The 25323-nt window shown below is 37.7% G+C and overlaps 1 protein-coding gene across 6 annotated transcripts in view; it reads left to right on the forward strand.

The window, feature by feature from the left end:
- The window catches only part of Caap1 (caspase activity and apoptosis inhibitor 1), a 113159-nt gene that overhangs the window by 80081 nt on the left and 7755 nt on the right, over nucleotides 1-25323 (forward strand). For 2 of the 6 annotated variants that reach the window (XR_012440421.1, XR_012440418.1), the window contains 3 exons: nucleotides 8535-8669; nucleotides 9700-9839; nucleotides 11378-11958. The exons of 1 other annotated variant lie outside the window; for it this stretch is intronic. Coding sequence is in view for 1 of the 5 variants with exons in the window: in XM_074051686.1 (XP_073907787.1) it covers nucleotides 11378-11394 (17 nt within the window). In the remaining 4 variants the exon portion in view is untranslated. Of the gene's footprint in view, nucleotides 1-8534; nucleotides 8670-9699; nucleotides 9840-11377; nucleotides 11959-25323 lie in introns of those variants that run through there. 3 more of the 6 variants (XR_012440419.1, XR_012440420.1, XM_074051686.1) reach the window with 3 other exon arrangements.

Raw genomic sequence — 25323 nt, forward strand, 5'->3', positions numbered from 1 at the left:
ATAACATCTAGATTATCAATTTAAACATGAATTGCACAATATTGAAAGTTGAAAATACCTCTCACAACAGCTTTTTTTTAAAGCCCACAGGAACAATCAAAAAAGTCTGCTGTTATTATTTTAAGTTGTCATTTTGTGAGTCTGGGCCGTGAAGATCAATGCTGGCTATGTTTCTTTTTTTTTTTCTTTTCAAAAGATGTATCACCATCTGATTTGTGGTAAGCAGCTTAGATAAAGCACAGTTGAAATTATTTCAACTTCCATATTGAAAATATTTCTGCTTCTGCTTAAAGCCACACAATCAGCTAAATTATTTTCTAGTTCTGCCTTCATTCCTCATCCTTACATCATCCTTCATCCTTTCTTGAAGGGGTAGGGTGCTTCAGTAAAGTAGTAGCAGAACTATCTGAAGTATGGTCTGAACATTGGTCATTCAAGTATTTAGATATGGATTGGGCTATAGTAAAGCACTGTGCTGAAGTTGGGTGTGAAGCACCTTCACTTCTAACTTAAGACTGGCTTACATGTTTTGCCACTATCATCCCATTTTGGGTATATGAAGTGCTGACCTCTTAGAAATGATAGAGGGAAATAGATTAAGGAGAATGAAAAAACTGGCAGACATGTGGCACTCACCCTTAAAGGGGGAACAAATCATCAGCCTGAGAGAATTTCTGATTACTTCCTAAGAACTGCATGTATAGTTCTTTTCCTCTGTATTTTGTGTTGAACATTTTTTGGTGACCAAAAACAATTCTGAAAAGATACTTCTTAGTTACCTTTTCAATTAGATTTGAATCCTATGTTCTGACCAAGGGAAAAGCCTGAGTTGCCTTTGTTAAATGTGAACCCCAAATCAGAAGTTGGTACATTCTAAGCTTCTGGCATTAGAAAAGATTAAATCTTCCTGTGTGTCAGTTCTTGCTGCCTGTACCTTAGAAGTCATTTAAATTTTGTTTTAGCTTTCTCGCTTTAAAAGCAGGAGCATCTCCTGTCAGACTATGTGTCTTGATTTTTGTTTTGAAAGATGGTTTAGTTTTCTCTCCACAGTGCCCAAATCAGATATCATAATATCTAATAGGCGTTGATAACAGAAGGTTGCTAATTTCCAGAAGTCTTGGAGTGAGGTGCTGTTGCCAAAAGGTCACTTGTGGAGCCAGGAGGGAAATCCTTCTGAGTGCACAGGTGCCCATGGCAGGTGTCCCCAACCAACAAATGGTACCATGAGAAATTGGCCCTGGACCTTACAGACTTTACCATAGGACAAAAAATAAATAAATAAATAAAAGCAGGGAAATACTGTTCTTATTTCCTTTAATAATCTACTTACTTTATAGCTTATCTCTAGTTAAAAATTTATCAATACTTTTCACCATTATGCAGTGGGGCACAAAAATTGTTCAGTTAATTATTGTTATGAAAATATTATAAAAGCATATATAAGTAGATTTGTAAGGAACCAGCATACTTCATTGGGAGTGAAAAATTATTAAAAAGATAAGTGGAGAAAAACCATCTGAAAAAAATAGTAACTTAACTGAATAATGAGTGTTATGATTAACATATTCTACAAATCTATCAGTACTATGGCTCAGCATGTCCTTGCTCCTCTCCAAAATTAATAATGACAGATACCAAACCCTGTTAATATTTTAATAGTCTAAAAGGCACAGGCAAGTGTGCATCAGGGAGGAATGTAAATCAGTGGTCAGGGCTGCTGGGTATCTCAAGAGTATGCTAGGTGGATGAGTTAAATCCTCATAATGCTTTCCTTACTTCTGCCTGGGTTCAGGCTCATCCCTGCAACCCATTTCAGCAACTGTCCTAATTTTGAAAAGGATGTGATTATAGAAGGCAAAACTCACAAAATACTTAGGATTTTTAATACCCACTATTTAAAGAAATTCTAGTGTTCATACTACTGAGTATCTTTAAATGCTCTGTCATCTGAAATATAGTAGGAACTTTTACAATGACTATGTATCTGGGAATTTGAAGAAATGGGTTTTCTAGGACAGTCTCCTTGCTCTAATCATTTCCAAATTCATCTCAGATAGAAATGATGTAGTGTGTATAGAATAGTTGAATACTCAAATACTGGAAAGAATGAGACAGAACGATGGTCTCTAAGTTGAAGAGACCACCCACAGAGTGGGAGAAAATATTTGGTAGCTATACATCAGACAAAGGACTGATAACCAGAATATACAAGGAGTTCAAAAAACTAAAATCCCCAAAAATCAATGAACCAATAAAGAATTGGGCAACTGAACTAAACAGAACTTTTTCTAAGGAAGAAGTCCAAATGGCCAAAAAACACATGAAAAAATGCTCACCATCCCTGGCCATAAAGGAAATGTAAATCAAAACCACACTAAATAAGATTCCACCTCACCCCTGTTAGAATGGCTATCATCAAGAACACCACTGCCAACAAATGCTGGTGAGGATGCGGTGGAGGTGTCTGGAGGGGAAAGAACCCTCATGCACTGCTGGTTGGAATGCAAGCTAGTACAACCACTTTGGAAAACATTATGGAAGCTCCTTAAAAAACTAAACATAGATTTGCCATTTGATCCAGCAACACTCCTAGGAATATACCTGAATATGACTCAAGTTATTACAAAAGCTCCTGCACAGCCATGTTTATTGCAGCGCTATTCGCAATAGCCAAGCTATGGAAACAGCCAAGATGCCCCACTACTGATGAATGGATCAAGAAAATGTGGTACTTGTACACAATGGAATTTTACTCAGCCACAAAGAAGAAAAAAATTTTGTCATTCACAAGTGAGTGGATGGAACTAGAGAACATCATCTTGAGCAGAGTTAGCCAGCCTCAGAAGCCTGAAATCGCATGTTCTCTCTCACATGTGGATTATAGACCTGAAACAAATACAGTAATACTATTGGACATAGGTCACACACTAATGGGAGAACACGCTCAGGAGAAATAGGAAAAGGAAAGGAATCTAAAACTTGAATGTGGTTGATGTGCTCACTGTATAGGAAAGAATATACTAATCTTAAGTTGGCAGATGCCATTATGAGAAGGGGACCAAGAAGTAGCAAAGAGGTCTAGTAGAAATGAACTAATATGGGTTGCAATACACAAGTGCATGGAAGCAACGCTAATAATCTCACTGTATAGCTGTCTTTATCCCAAGTTAGCAAAAACGGTATGTCTTTCTTTTTATCTCTTATGTCTTCTCTTTAACAAAATAGTAGAAGAAGTGGGCGGAACAGGTTCTGCTCCCTGGAAGCGGGGAGGGATGTGGCACAAACATTGTATGCACATATAAGTAAGTGTAAAAACAAAATAAAAGAGAAAAAAAAAGAGTGAATTAAACAAGGAAAGAAAAACAGTAATTAGAATATGTAAAATACTTAGGGTGGTACCTAGCTCAAAGTAAGTCCTCAACAGTCTTACCTTCCTGTTCTTTTTGTTTCTAAGAAGATCATCTCCAACGGGAACTTGGTTGACCTAACCAGGTTGCTCACAATATATTTTACAACTCATAAAATTTGCCTCAAGTAGCATTTGGAGTTGAAGATGTATTAATAGTTCTCTCTTGTAAGAAAATGTCCATATAATTTGATTCCAGTAGAGGTTATTCTTCAGAGGCAGAGGTTGCTTCTTGGAGGCTGTCATTGGGTGGTTTTGAAGAACCATTTGTTGAAGACCACTCAGGACCTGAGAGATAAAAATACCAAGACTAAGAATTTTTCAGTTGGAATGTCAAATTTTGAACAAGGTTAGTGGTGTGGGAGGTGGAAGGAGGAGCCAATAGAACAGAGACATGATTCTAGAAAAAAAGGATGTGGGGCAAGGAATTTTTGCCAAGAAGCCAGAATCAATCTGCTCACCTCAAGACTAACACCCTCAAATACAGGTTTTGTAACAGCTCCTGAAATCTGACAAGACCAGACTTTGTTCTGGTCTTTTGCCAGTAAGCGTTGTTAATCACTTGATTATTGTTGGGGCTCACAAACAATACATTTTTTCTCTTTCTTTATAAAAATATTTCCTTACAACTTAAGAGGCTGGTTTTTGCTTTCTTAAAGCCTTTTTGCCTGCCTAGGATTTCTCTCTCCATAAACCCAATCCAGTTCCCACCCTAATGTTTTGCCGTATTTTCTAGTAATCCTCACAGTTTCAGGCCTCACCAGTGTTCACAGCCATTGTACCAGGCACTTGTTACTGAAACTGATTACCTTCTTGTCCTCATCTATTGATGACTGGTTTTTCTTTAGGATCTATTCCAGCATCAACTCAGTGAAGTTTTGTCTTCCTTCTCTCTCATCTCAGGTCCATTGAGCTCTCTTCTCTTTAATTCCTTAGCACATTGAACAAAGTATACTTACAGGATTATACCGATTTGTAGGCATGTTATCCTCTTCAGTATACTTGATGACAGGGTTTGTACCCTCTGTTTGTATGTTCCTCACACACAGTAGGTGCTGATGGATCATTTGCTGAGCAAGTGTTCCATATGTTCTCTTTTGTTATGTGCAACAAAATACCCCGAAGTCAATAGAGAGCTTTTGATGTGAAAGATGCTAATGTTAAAAAATAAGTTCTTATATTTTACAGTATGTTTTAAGACTTGGAAAGCTGCATATGCTAATGTGAATAAAAATAATTGACTTTATGATTTTCATGGGGCAGCCAATGCCCCATGGCACAATGAGTTACCACACAAGCACTGGTCTCATAAGCCAGAGTTCTAGGCATAGCTTTGCTATAGAACCTTGCCTTAGTACTTGGGCACAGTGAGGTACCACACAAGCACTGGTCTCATAAGCCAGAGTTCTAGGCATAGCTTTGCTATAGAACCTTGCCTTAGTACTTGGGGACTTACCTCTTCTGGATTTAATTTTTTTTGTCTTGTTAAAATAGACAGGATGAGGTAATCTTAAAATGATTTCCAGGTTGTTCAAGCCCTGAAATACTATCATCTATTATAATACTGGTTAGAGATTGCTTTTCACTGCCAGAAGCCCTATCTGTTTAGCCCCACAAAAGTACCTGAACATTCTATGTACCCTGTTCAGGTTTGGAGACCTCTAGGTACTTTTTCTTTGTTTCTTCCTTTCATGTTCATCTCCCCTTCCTTCTACTGTGTCTTGAAGCTGCACAGTATTTTGAACACAGTGTGGTATTGCACAGTTCTCCTGTTCTTCCTACAGTGTGACTTTGTTCACTTCTCTACTACCTGGCCTTTGCTCATTGCACCTCTCCTCATGCAAGTCTTGGCTTCTCTTCAGCCCTTACCATCAATTGGCCCACACAAGACTTTTAAGGCTTTTGCCCTGTCTTCGTTTTCTGTGTGAAAACCTTTTTGCCCTAAGACGTTGATGCTATTTAACCATCAGCTCATCCCCTCCACTTTTTGCGTATTTTCTTGGAACTTTCCCGCTTTTAGTATGTTAATAATTCTGAGTTCTGTTTATTAGATGCCATGTGTTGGGATAGGCATTTACTTAAATCCCTAATCACTTACATCTCTAATCCTTTGCACTGTTCCTGACTGGTAGACACAGTAATTTCAGAGAGGAAGAAACATTCTCAGATTATTTAAATAACTTGCCCAGATTGTACAACTCCAAAGCCAGTGAAATTTCCACGGTAGCATGCTGCATTTCAGTATGTGTAGGTCCTATCAGTTCTTACCAGTCTTACCAGTTCTTGGAAAAAACAGGTCCCTTACAGTATCCCAACATTCTGAGGCTGATTGTTTTTTCAAGGTATCCTTCGACTTCTTTGTGTACTGTATTTGTTTAATTGGTACTTAGATATAAAGGGCTTAATAAGACTGTAGCTCAGTTTTTAGGTACAAATTCTTAGGAAGTATGGATCTTTTCAAATTGGGGTCAAATTTAACATTCTTCTCAGAACATTTTATCTGATTATATTCTTTTCTTTCTTGTTCTACAATCAGTGATCCAGTTACGTGCATCAACATGAATGCACTTTAACTTAGAGAAAGCTGAGATTGTGTTCATAGGAACATGGATGGAGGTGGCTCATGACAAGAGCTTCAGAGAGTAGAGAGCTATGAAGTGTTTTATTTAACAGTGTCCTTTCTTTTGGGACTAAATTTTTTTTCTTTTATCTTCTTAGACAAGCTATGTAATAGAGACTTTGAATTTTGACTTTGAACTATAGGAATACATGGATTTTTTTCCCATTCTTTTAATGTCTGGTTTCTCATTTGTTTTATTCATTACCATTTTATGATATAGGCAACACTACTGGAAGAAATTGAAAAAAAAAAAGACTCAATATTAGATTTTGTAAACCTATTTCCTTGTTTAAAATTGTTTTTCTCCAGTAGATTTTTGCTCAATTTAAGCTTTTGTTTTTTCCTTGTTGTCCTGAGGTATGTCTCTTTGAACATAGGAAGGAATTCTTTCTCTTTCTTTTAACACATTTAGAAGTTTTTTAATTGGCACACTGGTAAACTATATTCTATTTTCAGCATTTCTTCTTCAGCCAGGTAGTTCTTACTGCTTTTTGATAGTTCTGTAGTAAGTATAGGTGTCGTGTGTGGAAGGAGTAATGTGAGCATTATAAGTAGTGTGTGTGCCATAGAATTGGTGAACTATCATTCACAGGAGAAGAGAATAGCATCTTATTTTTACCATTTTGAACAATAAGGAAAAGGAGTGAAACTCAAAGGAAGATTTTGCCTTCAGCCAAAGTTTACAGTAGTTTTAAACATCCTTGTCAAGGTCCTTGTTTAGTTTTTTTTTTTTTTTTTTGGTGGGGCTGGGGTTTTAACTTGGGGCTACACACTTGCAAAGCGGGCAAAAGTCACACCTCCAACCCACTTTGCTCTGATTAGTTTGCAGATGGGATTCTCACAGACTATTTGCCTGGGCTGGCCTTGAACTGGGATCCTGCTGACCTCAGCCCCCATGTGGCTAGGATTGTGGGTGTGAGCCATTGATGCCTGGCTTTTTAAGTATTTCTTATGGGTAAATAAATAAACCTAGGCTATGAAGTGCAAGGTTTTATTAAACGAGTCAGACTCTAATATTGCTTGCCTTACACATGATGGGAACTGAAGCTCCAAGACTTTTCTTTATCAAATACACTTAGTTGCTAAACTTAGTTAAGGTTTTCCACAATCCCAGTGTTTTGTTAAATTTAGCCAACTTTGAGTAGGCATGACACACATTTGCCTGAGGAACTATTAAACAAATTTTCATTTACATTTTAACCTTTCTATATAGATTATTTTTCATTTTGCGATGTCTTAGTTTGGTCTGTAACATTGCCACTTACTACTGTTATTGGGTAAACACTAAAAAGTTGATGTGTTAAGACCTTACATGGTATCAGACCATGAATCCTTTTGCTTGCACTAAAGCAAGCACAGGCCCTGAGATCAAATCACAGTATCACAAAAAATAAAGGCAAGTAGATTCATCATATTGTTTTCATTAGCATTTAACACACACACACACACACACACACACATCAATGCACGGAGGACATAAATTATTGAAATATAAATGAAGAGAATGGTAATTATTTCCAAGGTCCATCATGAACCTCTTGTCCCTCAGGTTCTCAGTATAAGAAATATGAATAAGTTGGCTCATAAAATTGAGAATCTGTCTCTGACTCAAGACCTAGCACAGACATAGCTCTTTGCTATAAGAGGCAAGTATCCCTTCCACCCTCTATGTGAGTATCCAGGTATTGTCTGTTTTCACTGTTTTCCACATATCTCATTCTTATCTTCTCCTTTGGAAAGCACCTTATGTCATCCATGGGCAAAGTTCCTCTTTATGAGGAATGCATACCATTTATAAGCTGGATGATTGGAATGGGCTCCCTAGCTGTGTTCTGTCTATATTCACTTCTTTGTATTATATAGTTAGTTCTGGCTTTTAAGCAAATAAGGGAGTAAGTTCTTTATATATGGATGAAGTTAAAAATATAAAAGCTTGACTATCAGACATGAATCAAATTGTGCTGTACATACTAATCCATTATTCAAGTATATCTGAAACTGTATAAATTAATCTTAATCATGTCTATTCTCTTAAAAATACCAACAGTTAAAAATTGCGTATCTTATTATTAAAAATGGTTTTGGAGCTGAGATGTAATCTCCTAAATGAAGGAATAAAAATAAGAGCAGGATGAGCCATTTTTCTTCCTAAAAACTTGAAATAAATGGAGATCAAGAAATGTTAGACATCATTAAATAAATCAGAGGTCTTTTGACATTTCTTATATTTTATTAACAAAATTTTGATTTGATTTATCTATTTAAAATACTAGCAAGATATTCTCTAAGGGCTAAAACAAATTACAAATGTAAAACCTTGACTTATGTTGAATGGTGGATTATGTGTGGGACATGGCAAGTGATCACAGATTTTTGTAATATTCCCTGAATGGGGGATGGAGTCATAGGAAAGTACTGCTTTAGGCTCCATTTAGTGATATATAGATGATGGCTGTCTTCTAAGAAATGACATAATCTTAATGATGTGAACTTTCACTTCTATTTCAGGCATCTCCAGATTTTAGTGAAATGTGCTTGATGGTTCTGAAAGTCTCCACATCTCTATGATAATCGGATACACACAGACCTCTGCAAAGATAGCCTAGGAGGTTGTTTTGTTGTTTTTTTTAAATGTTTACTCAGGTAAATATTGGGTTTCTCTGATCTCTCATACTTCTCAAAGCACCTCATTTCCTCCACCTCCTAGACCCTGAATGATACCTAGTCAATTGGTAATTCCTGATTGTGTGTCAATCTAAAATATGTCTTCTCTGTTCTTTATCTGAGCTGCTGAGTATTACAAAACAAGTCACATGGTTAGGCAAATTGGCAGTACTCCACATTTTTACTTTCTGCCCTCAGGAACTTTTGTTGGTTTCCATCTTGCAACCATTGTCTTGTGCTTCATATTTCCTTGTGATCCTAGAAGTCTTCCCTTAAATGTAACTGCCTCAGAGAATCCTTCCCTGATCTCTTTACCTAAGTACGTTCCCTCCTTACTCGGTGCTCTGTGTAGTTCATAAAATTGCACTCTTTATAATTTTGTTTTTAGTGTTTACTTGACTTATTGCTTTGTCTCCACAATCTCAATCTCTCTCTCTCTCTCTCTCTCTCTCTCTCTCTCTCTCTCTGTCTCTCTCCCTCCCTCCCTCTCTTACCCCCACCCCACGCCCTGGGACTGGTGTTTAAACTCAGCAGCTGCTCTACCACTTGAGCCACACCGCCAATCCATTTTGTTTTGATTATTTTGTAGATGGGGTCTTGGGAACTATTTGCCCAGGCTGGCCTCGCCGATCTCAGTCTCCCAAGTAACTGGGATTACAGGTGTAATCCATCAATGCCCAGGTCACAACTAATTTCTGTTTTATTAATTACAGTAGTAGTACACTTCCTGGCACACAGTAAACACTCAGGAAGAATGATTAGATAAATGAATAAATTGTAAGATTTCATTTGAAAAGAAATTCCTTACTTTTAGAAACTATAAAACACATTGCTTTAAATGAACCTGGCCATTAGTAAGAGATTTCCTCACATATGTTAGATTGCTTTCCCTTTTGTAATAAACTTCTGAGGGGTCGTTAAATAAATAGACTTTTAGGTTCTGTGTTGGGAACTCACAGCAGTTGCCAAGTCTTTCTAACAGAGACTTTCTGCCTCCCTTTGTTTGCAGGTGCACACTGGCTGCTATTCTGTTGCCATGTGCAAACCAAACACACCCAGGGTGGCATGTGGTTTCCAAAGTCCTGACTACCTGCACCTTTTTCTTCCCCACTCCAGAATTCAGATTGGGATATAAGTGAGTGAGTGAATGTGAGTGTAAAGCCTTACAGGGACTACCTTAGAAATGAATGTTAAGAGGTTTTTGTAGTAGTGATGAATTACATGCTACACATTTCACAGCTAAATATCCATTGGTATGTCATGACATACAATTTTTGAATTTGTATTTTTAGCAATTAGTCTCAAACCTCTTGGAGAATTTTATAGTTTATGAACCTTTTGGGGAAGGAGAAAATGCATATAGTTGAGAGTACAAAGTAGCAACCGTATAGGAGAGGCACTATTAGAATAATTTTAGTAAAGCCTATACTGATACTTGTTAGTATTGCTTTCAAAGCCCTGTCTTGCTGATTAACACAAAATGTTTATTATTAAAGTGGGCCATATAAATGCAAACCTGTTTGAAGAAAGGTTTAATGTGTTTATATTTTTTATCATGTGGATATACTTCTGGTTAACCTCACCAGAGTATAGAATGCTTGTTTCAATTATATCTCTAACAAATGATACTGTGGTTTTTTTCAGTGTATACAAGCACTGGGAAGTTCTCATGTTTTTACAGATCTATCACAAGGAAGAATATATAATGTGAATGTCCAGATATTTTCCTCTTTTATTTAATGTTTAACACAAGAATAGCACATTTAAACTATACTGAAATCTCTGAAATTGAAAATGAAAACCTTTCTTTGCTCTGGTAGACCTACTGCCCTAAGGAAAAGAAAGTATTGTGAGGTCTTCTGGCTTTAACATGGCCAGTGCAGCAGAGATTAGCGGGGCACCCACAAATAAGTGCAACTTTTAAGCCTGCTTGTCATAGGTGTTAAAAGTTCCAGTGACTTTTCAGGAAAAATATTACAGTCCTGGTTCCTTTTGATTTATAATCAGGGATGGCATTTCCTGTGGTTGAGGTTGGCCATTTTTATTTTCAGAATTTAGCTACTCCTTTACCACTGAATAATAAGTTTTATTATTACTGACATCAACACCAGGGAAAAAAGCCCCTGATTGTCCCTGCCACCTAGAATAGATAATTCATCCATAGGGCCAAGACTTACGGGGCCAAGACCTCTTGATTTGCATCCAGTGGACACACTGTCAGCCATGGAACAGAATCAAGGGATTATGTTGGGATCCCTGGCTTCCAAAGCTACGAGCCCCAGTGGCTGGACACTGTAAGCTCACTGTTGATGTGAGCGGGTACCATTACCAGGAAGAGAATGTAGGCATTTGAGAAATTATAGCCTCTGGAGTTAGACAGACTGGGCTCAAATCCTGGATCCAGGACCTCCTAGGAGCTCTTTAACTTTAAGCAAGTAATTGAGCCACCTGAGCCCAAGCTTTCTCAACTGTAAACATGTATAGGCTGTTGTAGCATGTATGAGATGTGACATACAGTGCCTGGCACATAATGCATCATTGGAGAAAGCTTTATTCAATGAATGGATGAATGACCTTCCAGGCTGTTTGTGCATCCTGTTTTAAATAGGGGTATGGCCATTTGTGATAAAAAGCATAACAAATATCAGTGAAATTAATTAAATGTCCATTTAATTTTTTTTCTCCAGGGTTGCAGACAACATAAACCAGCTCTGGCTCAGAACCTGAAGTTGAGGAGTTAAAACTAAGCCATGGAACTCCAGGGTTCTCAAAAGAAATGTTATACACCCTTTCTCTGGAACACTGGAATCTTTGTTTCTCATCTTTAGTGGCCTGCCTTCAGATGGCTTGACTCTGACCATGAAGGCAGGGTCATGTATACAAGCATGGCTACTGGGGATCCCGTCTTCATTTCAGGCTCACTTTACATGGCAGAGGGAATGTTGGGGGCTAATAAATTTTTAAGCTTTTGTTTTCATTTACATACTTTGTTTGGAAATGTTTATATCAGTACAGTGAAACTCAATTCTAGAGATAATAGGTGTCATTAATTTAGATAGCATCAATTTATTGTAGAAGAGAAACATGGAAAATATTTACATGATGAAATATTTCAGAACTTCAGTGGAAAATTTTAAAGATTTTTTTTGAGGTATAATTGACATACAGTAAATTACACATTTTGCAGGATGCATTTGGTTCATTTTGGCATATATGTATACACACTCAGGAAACTATCACCATAATAAAGACAAAAAAATATATCATATTATGTCTGAATGTGTCCTTGTGCCCTTTTGTATTCCTTCTCTCTCAGCCCTCTGCTCCCCTCTACCTGTGTCCCAGCATTCACTGATCTACTTATGTCACTGTAGGTTAGTTTGCATTTTCTAGAATTGTATATAAGTGGGTCATGCAAAATGTACTCTTTTTCTGTGTGACTTTTTCACTCAGCATGTTTATTTCCCCATGTTGTGGTGGTCTTTCCTTTTTATAGATGAATAGTGTTCCATCATATAGAGCTTGGAACGTAGTCAGTAATAGAATGCTACGTGGCATGTTCAAGGCCCTGGGCTTTATTCCTAGCACCACAAAGACAAGCAAACAAAAACCTCATTTTATTGTATGGGGTTTGTATCCATTTACTTGTTGATGGACATTTGGGTTATTTCTACTTTGGGACTATTACCAATAAGACTGCTGTGAACATTCATGCACAGGTGGACTTTTTGGACATGTTTTTCATTTCTCTTGGTTAAAAACCTCAAAGTACAATGACTGGGTCTTATTTTAGGTGTACATTTAACTTTTTCATAAACTGCCAACCAGTTTTCTGAAGTGGTTGTACCATTTTATATTCTTACCAGCAATATCTGAGGGCTATAGTTTTTCTTTATTCTCACTATTTGGTGTATAGCTAGGATTTACTTTGAAAATCTCAAAGCAATTACTAAGAAGACAAACCAGTTTTTTAAAGTGGGGTTAAGGGGCTGGTGGAGTGGCTCAAGTGGTAGAGCACCTGCCTAGCAAGCAAGAGGCCCTGAGTTTAAACCCCAGTACCACCAAAAACAAAAAAAAGTCATAAAGTGGGGTTAAGAACTTGAATTTGATAAAGAAGGTATAATATGGCAAATAAGCAAACTCAACATCATTAGCCAACAGGGAAATGAAAAGTTAACACCACAATGACATGCTTATTCAAATGAATAAAAATTTAAAAGATAATTTTATGTTACTATAATGCCCATTTTTTATTAATGAGAAAACTGAGGCTTAGGGAGTTAAACAACTTGACCAAAGGAGAATTTGAACTTGAACCCTGCTCTCTTTAACCTCTGCCTAACTTCTGTGCTGTGGAAACAATAACCATTTGAAGATGACTTTAAAAACAGGTTGGAAGCAGGAATTCACTTACTACAATTTCCATTTCCTCTTGTAATGTTTCCACTGTGATAGACTATCACTAGTTGCAAAGAATATTATGGAAGTTTAATCAAAGTTGTGGCATCTGTTTTGCCTAACAGGTAACATTTATATTTTTTCCAGTATCCATCTTTGTCTGGATACTTCTTGAGGCAAGTATTCAAAATGTGGAAAACTCACCAAGATTTCATTGGTCCAACAAAGATACTGTTTTGTTTAACCATGATGATTAAAAGGAGTTTTTTTTAATCTAACCAATTTCAGTTTGAATCACATTGTACTATTTCTTAATTATATGACCCTTGGCTATTTACTAAATACTTCGAGGTTCAATTTCCTTATCTGTAAACTGAGATTAATGATACTTATGTCAGTGTCTTAAGTGTTAGATGGGTTTCCCACCACTGATGGTTTCTCACACCACTGGAGTTACCAATAATAGATAATAGATGATAGATAGATTATCTACCAATAATAGATAATAGATGGGTTTCTCACACCACTGGAGTTACCAATAATACATAACCAAGTAAGAATAGGTATATTAAACTTTGCACTTAGGTGGCCCAAGCAATGTATACACATATGAATAAATGTGTAAACAATTAAAAAATACAAAAAAAACACCTAACTTCATACTTACTACAAAGCGTAGAATACTAATTCATCATCTGATATGTTGCATCTTCTTTTTTGTTTGTTTGTTTTACAAGGATATTTTATTTTTAAACCACTATGATCTAAACTCAGAGAAGGAATACTTGTAACAAGAATACAGCTTACTCCACAAATTAACATGAATATGAAGAGAAGGGGGACTGTGATTAAAGTTTGTATGTTTGAAGTATCACCAATAATAGTTCAAGCCTATGGCCTGATTTTTTTTTCTTTTATTATTCATATGTGCATACAAGGCTTGGTTCATTTCTCCCCCCTGTCCCCACCCCCTCCCTTACCACACACTCTGCCCCCTCCCTCTCCCCCCCTCAATACCCAGCAGAAACTATTTTGCCCTTATTTCTAATTTTGTTGTAGAGAGAGTATAAGCAATAATAGGAAGGAACAAGGGTTTTTGCTGGTTGAGATAAGGATAGCTATACAGGGCATTGACTCACATTGATTTCCTGTGTGTGGGTGTTACCTTCTAGGTTAATTCTTCTTGAACTAACCTTTTCTCTAGTACCTGTTCCCCTTTTCCTGTTGGCCTCAGTTGCTTTTAAGGTATCTGCTTTAGTTTCTCTACGTTGAGGGCAACAAATGCTAGCTAATTTTTTAGGTGTCTTACCTACCCTCACCCCTCCCTTGTGTGCTCTCGCTTTTATCATGTGCTCATAGTCCAATCCCATTGTTGTGTTTACCCTTGATCTAATGTCCACATATGAGGGAGAACATACGATTTTTGGTCTTTTGGGCCAGGCTAACCTCACTCAGAATGATGTTCTCCAATTCCATCCATTTACCAGCGAATGATAACATTTCGTTCTTCTTCATGGCTGCATAGAATTCCATTGTGTATAGATACCACATTTTTTTTTCATTTTTCTTTCATTATTCATATGTGCATACAAGGCTTGGTTCATTTCTCCCCCCTGCCCCCACCCCCTCCCTTACCACCCACTCCACCCCCTCCCTCTCCCCCCCACCAATACCCAGCAGAAACTATTTTGCCCTTATTTCTAATTTTGTTGTAGAGAGAGTATAAGCAATAATAGGAAGGAACAAGGGTTTTTGCTGGTTGAGATAAGGATAGCTATACAGGGCATTGACTCACATTGATTTCCTGTACGGATACCACATTTTCTTAATCCATTCGTCGGTGGTGGGGCATCTTGGCTGTTTCCATAACTTGGCTATTGTGAATAGTGCCGCAATAAACATGGGTGTGCAGGTGCCTCTGGAGTAACAGTCTTGGGTATATCCCCAAGAGTGGTATTACTGGATCAAATGGTAGATCGATGTCTAGCTTTTTAAGTAGCCTCCAAATTTTTTTCCAGAGTGGTTGTACTAGTTTACATTCCCACCAACAGTGTAAGAGGGTTCCTTTTTCCCCGCATCCTCGCCAACACCTGTTGTTGGTGGTGTTGCTGATGATGGCTATTCTAACAGGGGTGAGGTGGAATCTTAGTGTGGTTTTGATTTGCATTTCCTTTATTGCTAGAGATGGTGAGCATTTTTTCATGTGTTTTCTGGCCATTTGAATTTCTTTTGAGAAAGTTCTGTTTAGTTCACTTGCCCATTTCTTTATTGGTTCATTAGTTTTGGGAGAATTTAGTTTTTTAAGTTCCCTATATATTCTGGTTATCAGTCCTTTGTCTAATGTATAGCTGGCAAATATTTTCTCCCACTCTGTGGGTGTTCTCTTCAGTTTAGAAACCATTTCTTTTGATGAACAGAAGCTTTTTAGCTTTATGAGGTCCCATTTATCTATGCTATCTCTTAGTTGCTGTGCTGCTGGGGTTTCATTGAGAAAGTTCTTACCTATACCTACTAACTACAGAGTATTTCCTACTCTTTCCTGTATCAACTTAAGAGTTGGGGTCTAATATTAAGATCCTTGATCTTGAGTTAATGTTGGTGTAGGGTGATATACATGGATCTAGTTTCAGTTTTTTGCAGACTGCTAACCAGTTTTCCCAGCAGTTTTTGTTGAAGAGGCTGCTATTTCTCCATCGTATATTTTTAGCTCCTTTGTCAAAGATAAGTTGGTTATAGTTGTGTGGCTTCATATCTGGGTCCTCTATTCTGTTCCACTGGTCTTCATGTCTGTTTTTGTGCCAGTACCATGCTGTTTTTATTGTTATTGCTTTGTAATATAGTTTGAAGTCAGGTATTGTGATACCTCCTGCATTGTTCTTTTGACTGAGTATTGCCTTGGCTATTCGTGGCCTCTTGTGTTTCCATATAAATTTCACAGTAGATTTTTCAATCTCTTTAATGAATGTCATTGGAATTTTGATGGGAATTGCATTAAACATGTAGATTACTTTTGGGAGTATGGACATTTTTACTATGGTGATTCTACCAATCCATGAGCATGGGAGATCGCTCCACTTTCTGTAGTCTTCCTCAATCTCTTTCTTCAGAAGTGTATAGTTTTCCTTGTAGAAGTCTTTCACATCTTTTGTTAGGTTTACACCTAGGTATTTGATTTTTTTTGAGGCTATTGTAAATGGAATTGTTTTCATACATTCTTTTTCCGTTTGCTCATTGTTAGTGTATAGAAATGCTAATGATTTTTCTATGTTGATTTTATATCCTGCTACCTTGCTATAGCTATTGATGATGTCTAGAAGCTTCTGAGTAGAGTTTTTTGGGTCTTTAAGGTATAGGATCATGTCGTCTGCAAATAAGGATATTTTGACAGTTTCTTTACCTATTTGTATTCCTTTTATTCCTTCTTCTTGCCTAATTGCTCTGGCTAGGAATTCCAGTACTATGTTGAATAGGAGTGGAGATAGTGGGCATCCTTGTCTGATTCCTGATTTTAGAGGGAATGGTTTCAGTTTTTCTCCGTTAAGTATAATGCTGGCTGTAGGTTTGTCATATATAGCTTTTATAATGTTGAGGAACTTTCCTTCTATTCCTAGTTTTCTTAGAGCTTTTATCATGAAATGATGTTGGATCTTATCAAAGGCTTTTTCTGCATCTATTGAGATGATCAAGTGGTTTTTGTCTTTGCTTCTGTTAATGTGGTTTATTACGTTTATTGATTTTCGTATGTTGAACCACCCCTGCATCCCTGGGATGAAGCCTACTTGGTCGTGGTGAATAATCTTTTTGATGTGTTGCTGAATTCGGTTTGCCATTATTTTGTTGAGGATTTTTGCATCAATGTTCATTAAGGAGATTGGCCTATAGTTCTCCTTTTTGGAGGTGTCTTTGCCTGGTTTTGGGATAAGTGTAATACTGGCTTCATAAAATGTGTTTGGCACTTTTCCTTCCCTTTCTATTTTGTGGAACAGTTTAAGGAGGGTTGGTATCAGTTCTTTAAAGGTCTGGTAGAATTCAGCAGAGAATCCATCAGGTCCTGGACTTTTCTTTTTGGGGAGACTCTTGATTGCTGCTTCAATTTCATTTTGTGTTACAGGTCTATTCAAGTGATTAATGTCCTCTTGGTTCAGTTTTGGATGATCATATGTATCTAGAAATCTGTCCATTTCTTTTAGATTTTCAAATTTATTTGAATATAGGTTCTCAAAGTAGTCTCTGATGATTTCCTGGACTTCCATGGTGTTTGTTGTTATCTCCCCTTTTGCATTCCTAATTCTACTAATTTGGGTTTTTTCTCTCCTCATTTTAGTCAGGTTTGCCAGGGGTCTATCGATCTTGTTTATTTTTTCAAAGAACCAACTTTTTGTTTCATTAATTCTTTGTATGGTTTTTTTGGTTTCTATTTCATTGATTTCAGCTCTTATTTTTATTATTTCTCTCCTTCTATTTGTTTTGGGATTTGCTTGTTCTTGTTTTTCTAGGAGTTTGAGATGTATCATTAGGTCATTGATTTGGGATCTTTCAATCTTTTTAATATATGCACTCATGGCTATAAACTTTCCTCTCAGGACTGCCTTAGCTGTGTCCCATAGGTTCCGGTAGGTTGTGTTTTCATTTTCATTACGTTGCATCTTCTTGGGCACTTATTCTCTCCTTGAGGAAATGGTAATTAGATTATGGCAATCAGGTTTTTTTTGTTTGTTTGTTTTGGTTTTTTTTTGTGGTACTGGGGCTTGAACTCAGGGCCTTCACCTTGAGCCATTACACTGGAGCCCTATTTTTGTGAAGGGTTTTTCGAGATAGGGTCTCATGGAACTATTTGCCCAGGCTGGCTTCAAACCACACTCCTCCTGATCTCTGCCTCCTGAGTAGCTAGGATTACTGAAGTAATGTATAATATATAACAATTCTGTATAATTATTACGTGATACAGTACTGCCTAGAAAGTGCAGGCCCTGAGTTTAAGCCCTAGGAAATCGCCTTCCCATTTCCCAAAAAAATAAACAAGGATTTTTACAAAGTAAGTGAAATATTTGTCCTTTAGTTATAAACATCAGAAACATTCTTTGGAGGGAAATTTAGTGCTCCTTGAGCCACATCAGCTGAGTATTCACATGGAGTTTTAGAGTTCAGTGATCGGATATGCAGGAATCACAAGAGTGTAGAAAAATCAAAGTAAATGTAATAAAGAGGTCTCTGGAGCGCTGTTGCTCATGCTAAGATAACAAAATCCAGCTGCAGTTTTGTGAGGCTTATAAACCTTATCAGACACTCACACTTGGTATGCTTCCTTCATCCTCTACTTGCTGTCATGCCACCAGCTCTTTTACCAGGCCCCTGGAAGTGCTTCTTAAGTTCCTTTTTTTTTTTTTTTTTTGGAAATATGGTCAGTACTTGGGGACTACAGTGAAACCTCCTCCAAGCACTTGGCTGTAAGATTAGCAAGACAGACAGCCAACTTCCCTACTGGAAAAACCTCCAGCAACTTTTACCCAAGTAGTCAAGTTTCACCAATGAGCTGGCTCTGCAGAGAGACCCTAAAGTTGTACTGGTTGACCCCAATGCTGTCATGCAAACTTTCCAGTAGACTGGGTCTGAGAACAGAATTTTTCTTTTCACACTGGTGAATCCCTGCCTTGTTTTTAGAATAACGGAACCAGGTGATGTCTGTCATCTCCCCCAACTTCCCCCCTCTCACACCCCAGTCATAAATATATGAGTGGAAGGTCATTGGGAGTTAGTCTCTTGCAGCACAATTTAAATGGTTTCCAGCTGTGCTGGTTTAATCTCTCACTGGAACCAAAGAATGGTAAGAGATTAGGGAATTGCCTACATCTTGTTTTTTGAGTTCGAATGTTGACATCTTCCTTATGTATTGTTGTTTGATCCTATTACATTTTTTTGCAGCACAAAATAATTGTTGCTCTTTCATAATTCAACTTAAAAATAAGTGTGCAACACTTTAGAGATAACCTAAATTCAACTCCAAGGCCTGTAAGGTATGCCTATAACCCATCCTTTCATTCATTTTATAAAATTGTAAAATACATAGAACATAAAATGTACCATCTTTATTATTTTAAGTGGACCATTCAGCAGTATTAAGTAACCATCACCAATACCCATATCCCCAAACTCTTCATCTTGCAAAACTGAAACTCTATATACTCATTAAATAATAATTAGCATAGCTTGCTGACACAGCCCCTGGCAATCCAGTCCACTTTCTGTATGAATTTGACTACTCTGGCTACTTCATGTAAGTGGAATCATACAGTATTTGTCTTTTTGTTCTTTTCATTCTTAAGGTATATTGATAAATCAGAAATTAGCCAATGGACCAAGGCTTTTTTGTTTGTTTGTTTTGCATGTATTTTACCTAAAGTAACAGTAGAGAGTTGGGTGACTCTGCCTTTTATTTTAATGCCATGAAAGCTAGAGATCTACATATCTAGCTTTCTCTTTTCTGATTCCACATTCATGAAATAACCTGATTTGGGCGTGGCTTCCTAAAGTAGGTACAGTTAGTTCGCTGCCTTCGAAGCCTCCATCCCATCCCGTTTATACTGCATAGCTTTGCACTGCAGTTGGGGAGGGAGGGTGTTGCCATTCCTTCACCCAGAGGTTATCCATAAACCTACACCCTGTCACAGTGACTGATTCACAGGTAGACAATGGCCCGGGCCTAACCATCCTCTGTCTACGGGAGTAGTTCATGGCAAGTACTTACCTAAGTTGACCAATCCAAGTGAAGTTTAGGACCTCGATTTGCCAGTTGGGCAGAAGGAAGCTGTACTTCTTTTGCTGAAATTGAAATTAGAAATGCGTATCATTGCTGCTCATAGCTGTTTTTCAGTCATGAGAAGAAGTCCTATGAGGGTGCCGATATAATAGAAAATGAAGACAAGCTGTGGATAGAAATTTAATTAATGGTGACTCCCTACCATAAATCTTTTGACTTACCTGAGTCAATTCTTTGTTTTTATTGTTTTATCAAATTTGAGTTTGTTTTTCTATTGCTTGTTTTTGTTGTTTCTTTTTTTTTTTTGAAGGACTAGGGTTTGAGTCAGGGCTTCATGCTTTCAAAGCAGGCACACCTCTTGAGCCACACCTCCCGTCCATTTTGCTCTGGCAATTTTAGAGAGGGAGTCTTGTGAACTATTTGCCCAGCTGGCCTCCATCCTCCATCTTCTTGATCTTATCTTCCAAGCAGCTAAGATTACAGGAGTGAGTGACTAGTGCCTAGCACTTTTGTTTTGAGACAGGTAGCACAGGCTAGCCTTGAACTCATGATCCTCCTCTTGCCTTAGCCACCTCAAGTGCTTAAATTATAGGCGTGCACTACCGAGCCCTGCTTTTGCTTTTAAGAACATTCTAACTCATCAGCCATGATGATCTGTGAACAGGGTTATAAAACAATGATTAAATGGACTTTATGTATTTTGGCCCTTTTGATACTAATTTCTCATTGAGAAAAAATATATCGATATCTTGATTTTACATATTAGTTTCTTTAGTTTGTTAAGGTGATATATGGACTCATTCTCAGAATCCTGACAAAATTAGTTTCCGAGTTTGTCCTGGGGAGCATGGTTGACTTTCAAAGTAATGAGCATCGTGTTGTTGAGACATCTTGGGAGAAGATGTTAGTGAGCAAACTGGTTTGCCTTGAAGGTTCTCCCAAATTTGTATTTGCTTTTCTTCCCATTCTGTGTTTATAGCAACTGGAAATTGTTCTAAACATCAGTTATTGCTCTAAAATATCAGCAATTCTAGTCACACTGTTGGCCCTCTGGTGTCTTACACTTGGTTTCACAATCCTGGGAGTCTCCTCTATAGGTTCTGGCACGTTGTTTGGCTAGCAAAAGTAGCTAGGCCTCCTTCCTTTAAAATCTGAGCCCTTTTTATGTGGCCATAATGGAAGTGATATTGTTCAGCATAATGCTTAACATATAATGTTAAGCTAGCTCTGTTATTGACACCCAGAGAATATTGGAAAATAGTAATTTCATTGAAGGCTCAAACTTCCTAATCTTGTTTAGCTACTGTATTAGACAATCTGGTGTTGCTATAGCAGAATTCCACAGCCTAGGCAATTATAATAAAGAAATTTATTTCCCATAGTTCTTGAAGTTAGGGAGTCCAATATCCAGGTGGCAACATCTGATGAGGCTCTTCCTGCTGCATCCTCACATGGTGGAAGGCAAAAAGGTTAAGAGAGGGCAAGAGAGACAAGTGAAGAGGCCTGATCTCATTTTTATATCAGGAACCCATTCCTACATAAAAACATTAATCATGAGAACAGAGCCTCATGACCTAATCACCTCTTAACAGCCCCACTTCTCAACACTGTTGAAATAGGGATTAAGTTTCTAATACATGAATTTTGTGGAACACATTCAAACCATAGCAGTCACTTTTCCAACTTACTCAGGGGTCCTGGATGGGATCTTTCTGGTGGTGTAGTTGTGTATTCTGAGTGTTGCCCTTTTTATTCTCCTTAAAGAAATCTATGCATCCTTCCTCTTTCCTTTGAAGGCCCTAGGTAAAAATATATTATACTCTGAATAGAAATAACACATTAGCAGTAGTGTTGTTCCCACATGGTGTGCTCATAAAATATTTCAGTCTAAAAGGACTCAAGATGCAAAATAACAAAGCAAACAAAAATGCTAACAAAATGTTACAATTATATAGCATACCTGAGTGTTTATTGTTTTTAATTTTATCCTAGAAGTTGTAGGCTCCTTGAGTACAGAGAAAGTTGTAGATGAAATTTTTTTCATCTATCCCTTGGAAACTACTCATGGATACATATTCCATACATTATGGCTAAATGCAAAGCTGTTTGCCCTGTCAGCACCAAGACTACTTGGGATTCCAGTCAATAAACATTTAAATGAAGTCACTCTAAACCTATTGTGGCTCTGCCTTGTAGTTTCTCATTTTCAGTAATGGGACCATTTGTTTTTTAACAATGCATGCTTTTATAGTTTGAATATGAAATGTCCCCCATAGTCTCACGTTCTGAATATTTGGTCCCCAGCTGGTGGTGCTATTTTTGGGAGGTTCTGGAAACTTTTTAAGTGGTGGAACCTGCCAGGAGGAAGTAGGTCACTAGAAGTAGACTCTCGGGTGTATCTTGTCCTTGGTCTCTTCTCCCTCACTTTGCTTCCCATCTGCCAAGAAGTGAAGAACAGCCTCACCTCACCTCTCACCTCCATGATGTACTGTTCAAGTGGTTGGGGCCAACCTTGAACTGAATCCTCAGAAACTGGACATAACAAATCATTCCCCACTTAAGTTGTTCTGTTGGGTATTTGGTCACAGTGATAAGAAAAGGTAACAAATACGTAGGCATTTGTGTGAACTGGTTGAATGAAATATCCAATAAATCCTTAATAAATTATAAATGGATTTATAGGATTTGCTTAGGGCCATGGTAGATTGGCTGAATTGAAAAGAAATAGAATATATTCATCTGGGTGCTAGGTTTTGGGGAAAAGGCTCATGAATGGAAGCTACTTAAAAAAAACATATAGACTTCCTGTTATACGTGGACAACTGTTTCAAGTGTTGAATAATCCCATCAATTAAAGTAACATGTTCTTTAATTGGTCATGTAGGAAAACTTCAGTGTAATGCAACTTAACCTTCTGGAAAATTATAGCAGTCAAAGACTTTCAAGGTCAACCTCACACTTAAAACAGGAAATCATCAATGCAATCCAAGATTGGTGGACCTTGCTTATATGCTTAGCACTTCTAAGAACAGATGTTTCACAGGCTCTCTTGTGCCTATTGTTTCCCAATATCTATCTTAATTTCTTCTCCTGTGCTCTCATTAGGAGGATAAGATGACTATAGATGAAATATCAGTGCTTCTGCTGAGCTTGGCCCATTTCTAGGAGTATCATTGGATTTACCAATCTGTGTGATTTTTCCTATTATTTACAAATAAACTTCTTATGGGCTGTGTTTGAGAAAAATGTGAAAATGAGTGAGAGGGAGGTTCCACATTAAAGAGCAGTGTTTTCCTACACTGAGGCCAAAGTGTTAGCAGAATGGTGGCATTTGTAAATTATTGCTCATGTGTTAACAAAATACTCGAGATGATCAACTTGCAAAGAAAAATAGATTTATTTTGGCTCACTGTTTTGGAGGTTCCAGTCTAGGATCAATTGACCCTATTGCTTTGGGCCTGTGGCAAGGCAGCACATCATAAGGGGAGCATGTGGTAGAACAAACACTACTCATATTACAAGCCAGAAAGCAAAGAGACAGAGGAGATGGGGGTCCCATTATCCTCTCAGAGGGCACACCCCCATTGGCCTAAGAACCTCTCACTAGGCCCCACCTCTCAGAGGTTCCATGACCTCCCAGTAGTACCAGCCTTAGACACACGGATCCTTTGGGGGACATTCAAGATGTAAACTACGGCAGCCTGTACACATTCTGGTGAGTTTTTGTGAATGTTCTCTGTGTGAACTTAGTGCATCTGCCTCTCTTTCCTATGGAATCATTTTATAAAATGAAAACAGACATTTGTCAGGGAAGTATCTTAACATAGGAAGTAGTCTCATGCAATTATACAGCATATATCATACAGGGGCTGTTTCCTTATAGAAGTGTTAGAAAAGACATTTTCAAATAGAGGAAGACATCTATTGGTGCCTCTGCCTGGAATGCTTTTCCCTTACTTAGCTACTAATAAAATCCTAATCCCTTTTAATCAAATCTCAAGTGTCCCTAGCATCTCTTTCTGATGTAGTTATCCTTCCTTTGTACCTTTAATATTTAGTTCTTAGTTTATTTAGATTTTGTCTGTTCTAACACCTTTCACAGTGCAATAAATATCTGCTGACTTACTCTAAGTTAGGTACTGACCCTTATGCTTCAAGAGTAAATCTTTATAGCCACTTTAGTATTACCTCTAAATTACAGATAAGGAAATGAGGTAATGTTTGAAGAATGGTTAGTATCCAGCATACAGTACAAATGCAAAGTAACTTACTAGAAGAAATTATGTCTTTACATTTTGACCTAGGGTTCTTTTGAGGTAAGGGCAGAGTTCTATTTATCATTGTAGTCCTAGAAAGAACAGAGACTTTGGGACCTAGTAGGTATTTAATAAATCTTGGTGAAAGATATGAATGATTGACCAGTTGATCCAAACCTCCTTAGAGTTTAGAGTAGAGCAAATATGATTCAAGATAGATAGAAAATGGGGCTTTATATATTTCAAAAAGTGTCTTTCTAAATATAAGATGATAGAGGTCCATGGAGAAAATGAGGACACCACAGAAGAATGTAAGCTTCTCATAGTCATCTGTCCCTGAGACCATAATTTTTCTTCTAGTCTTTTCTGTATTCAATTTTACTCTGAGCATATGTGTCCTAACATAAGCATGAGCAAGTCTTTTCATGTACTGGGACCATGTAATCAGATTACCCTGGAACAGCTAGAGCCCTGTCACTGGAATATGAGGAATAGGAATATGGCATAAAGAGTGAAATGTGAGAAGTACAGCAGCTGTAGATGTTCTGTATAAAAGGGTTCACGAATGTTACCTTAATTCCAACCCCATTTCCCTTTGCTGCTTTACTAGGGGAAATGACCTTGAAGGAGGGAGCGGTGCACTCGGAGCAGACAGAATAGTCTTGGCTACAGCCCAGCTCCAACACCTGGAAACAGAGGAGAGCCCTCTGGTGTCTCTTCAATGATTTAGCTTTATTGCCTATTGTCTGTCTTTCCAAATTGCCTTCAGGATGAATGTCCCAGCCAGAACCCATATAGAGGACACCAACTTCCCAAGAACCTCACAAGATGCAGATGCTCTTTCTTCTTAAGAAACATTCCTCAGTTTGAGAGTTAATGGGGCTGTATTTTGCACCTTACAAAGAAGAAATTAGACTGCATTAGGAGTTCTGCACTCTGGCTTAGGCAGTGAATTAGATGAGGGATACAAGCTGGGGTGCTTTCCTACCGAGCATAACACTCAATTTATTTTCATTTACATCAATTTCTCTACATCACTGACTGCACAGGCATTAAACTGTTAAATGCAAGCAATTCCCAATTGCCTGACACAAATAGAAATGTTTAATGAATAATAATAAAAAGAAGTCTATGGATGAAACCAATATGCATAATTGTGACAGCATGTTAATCATCCTTTCCCAATGCATAGGTCTTGGCAAACTTCCCTCCCTGCCTGCCC

Source organism: Castor canadensis, chromosome 13 (assembly GCF_047511655.1).
Source record: "Castor canadensis chromosome 13, mCasCan1.hap1v2, whole genome shotgun sequence".
NCBI classification, from domain to species: Eukaryota; Metazoa; Chordata; class Mammalia; order Rodentia; family Castoridae; genus Castor; species Castor canadensis.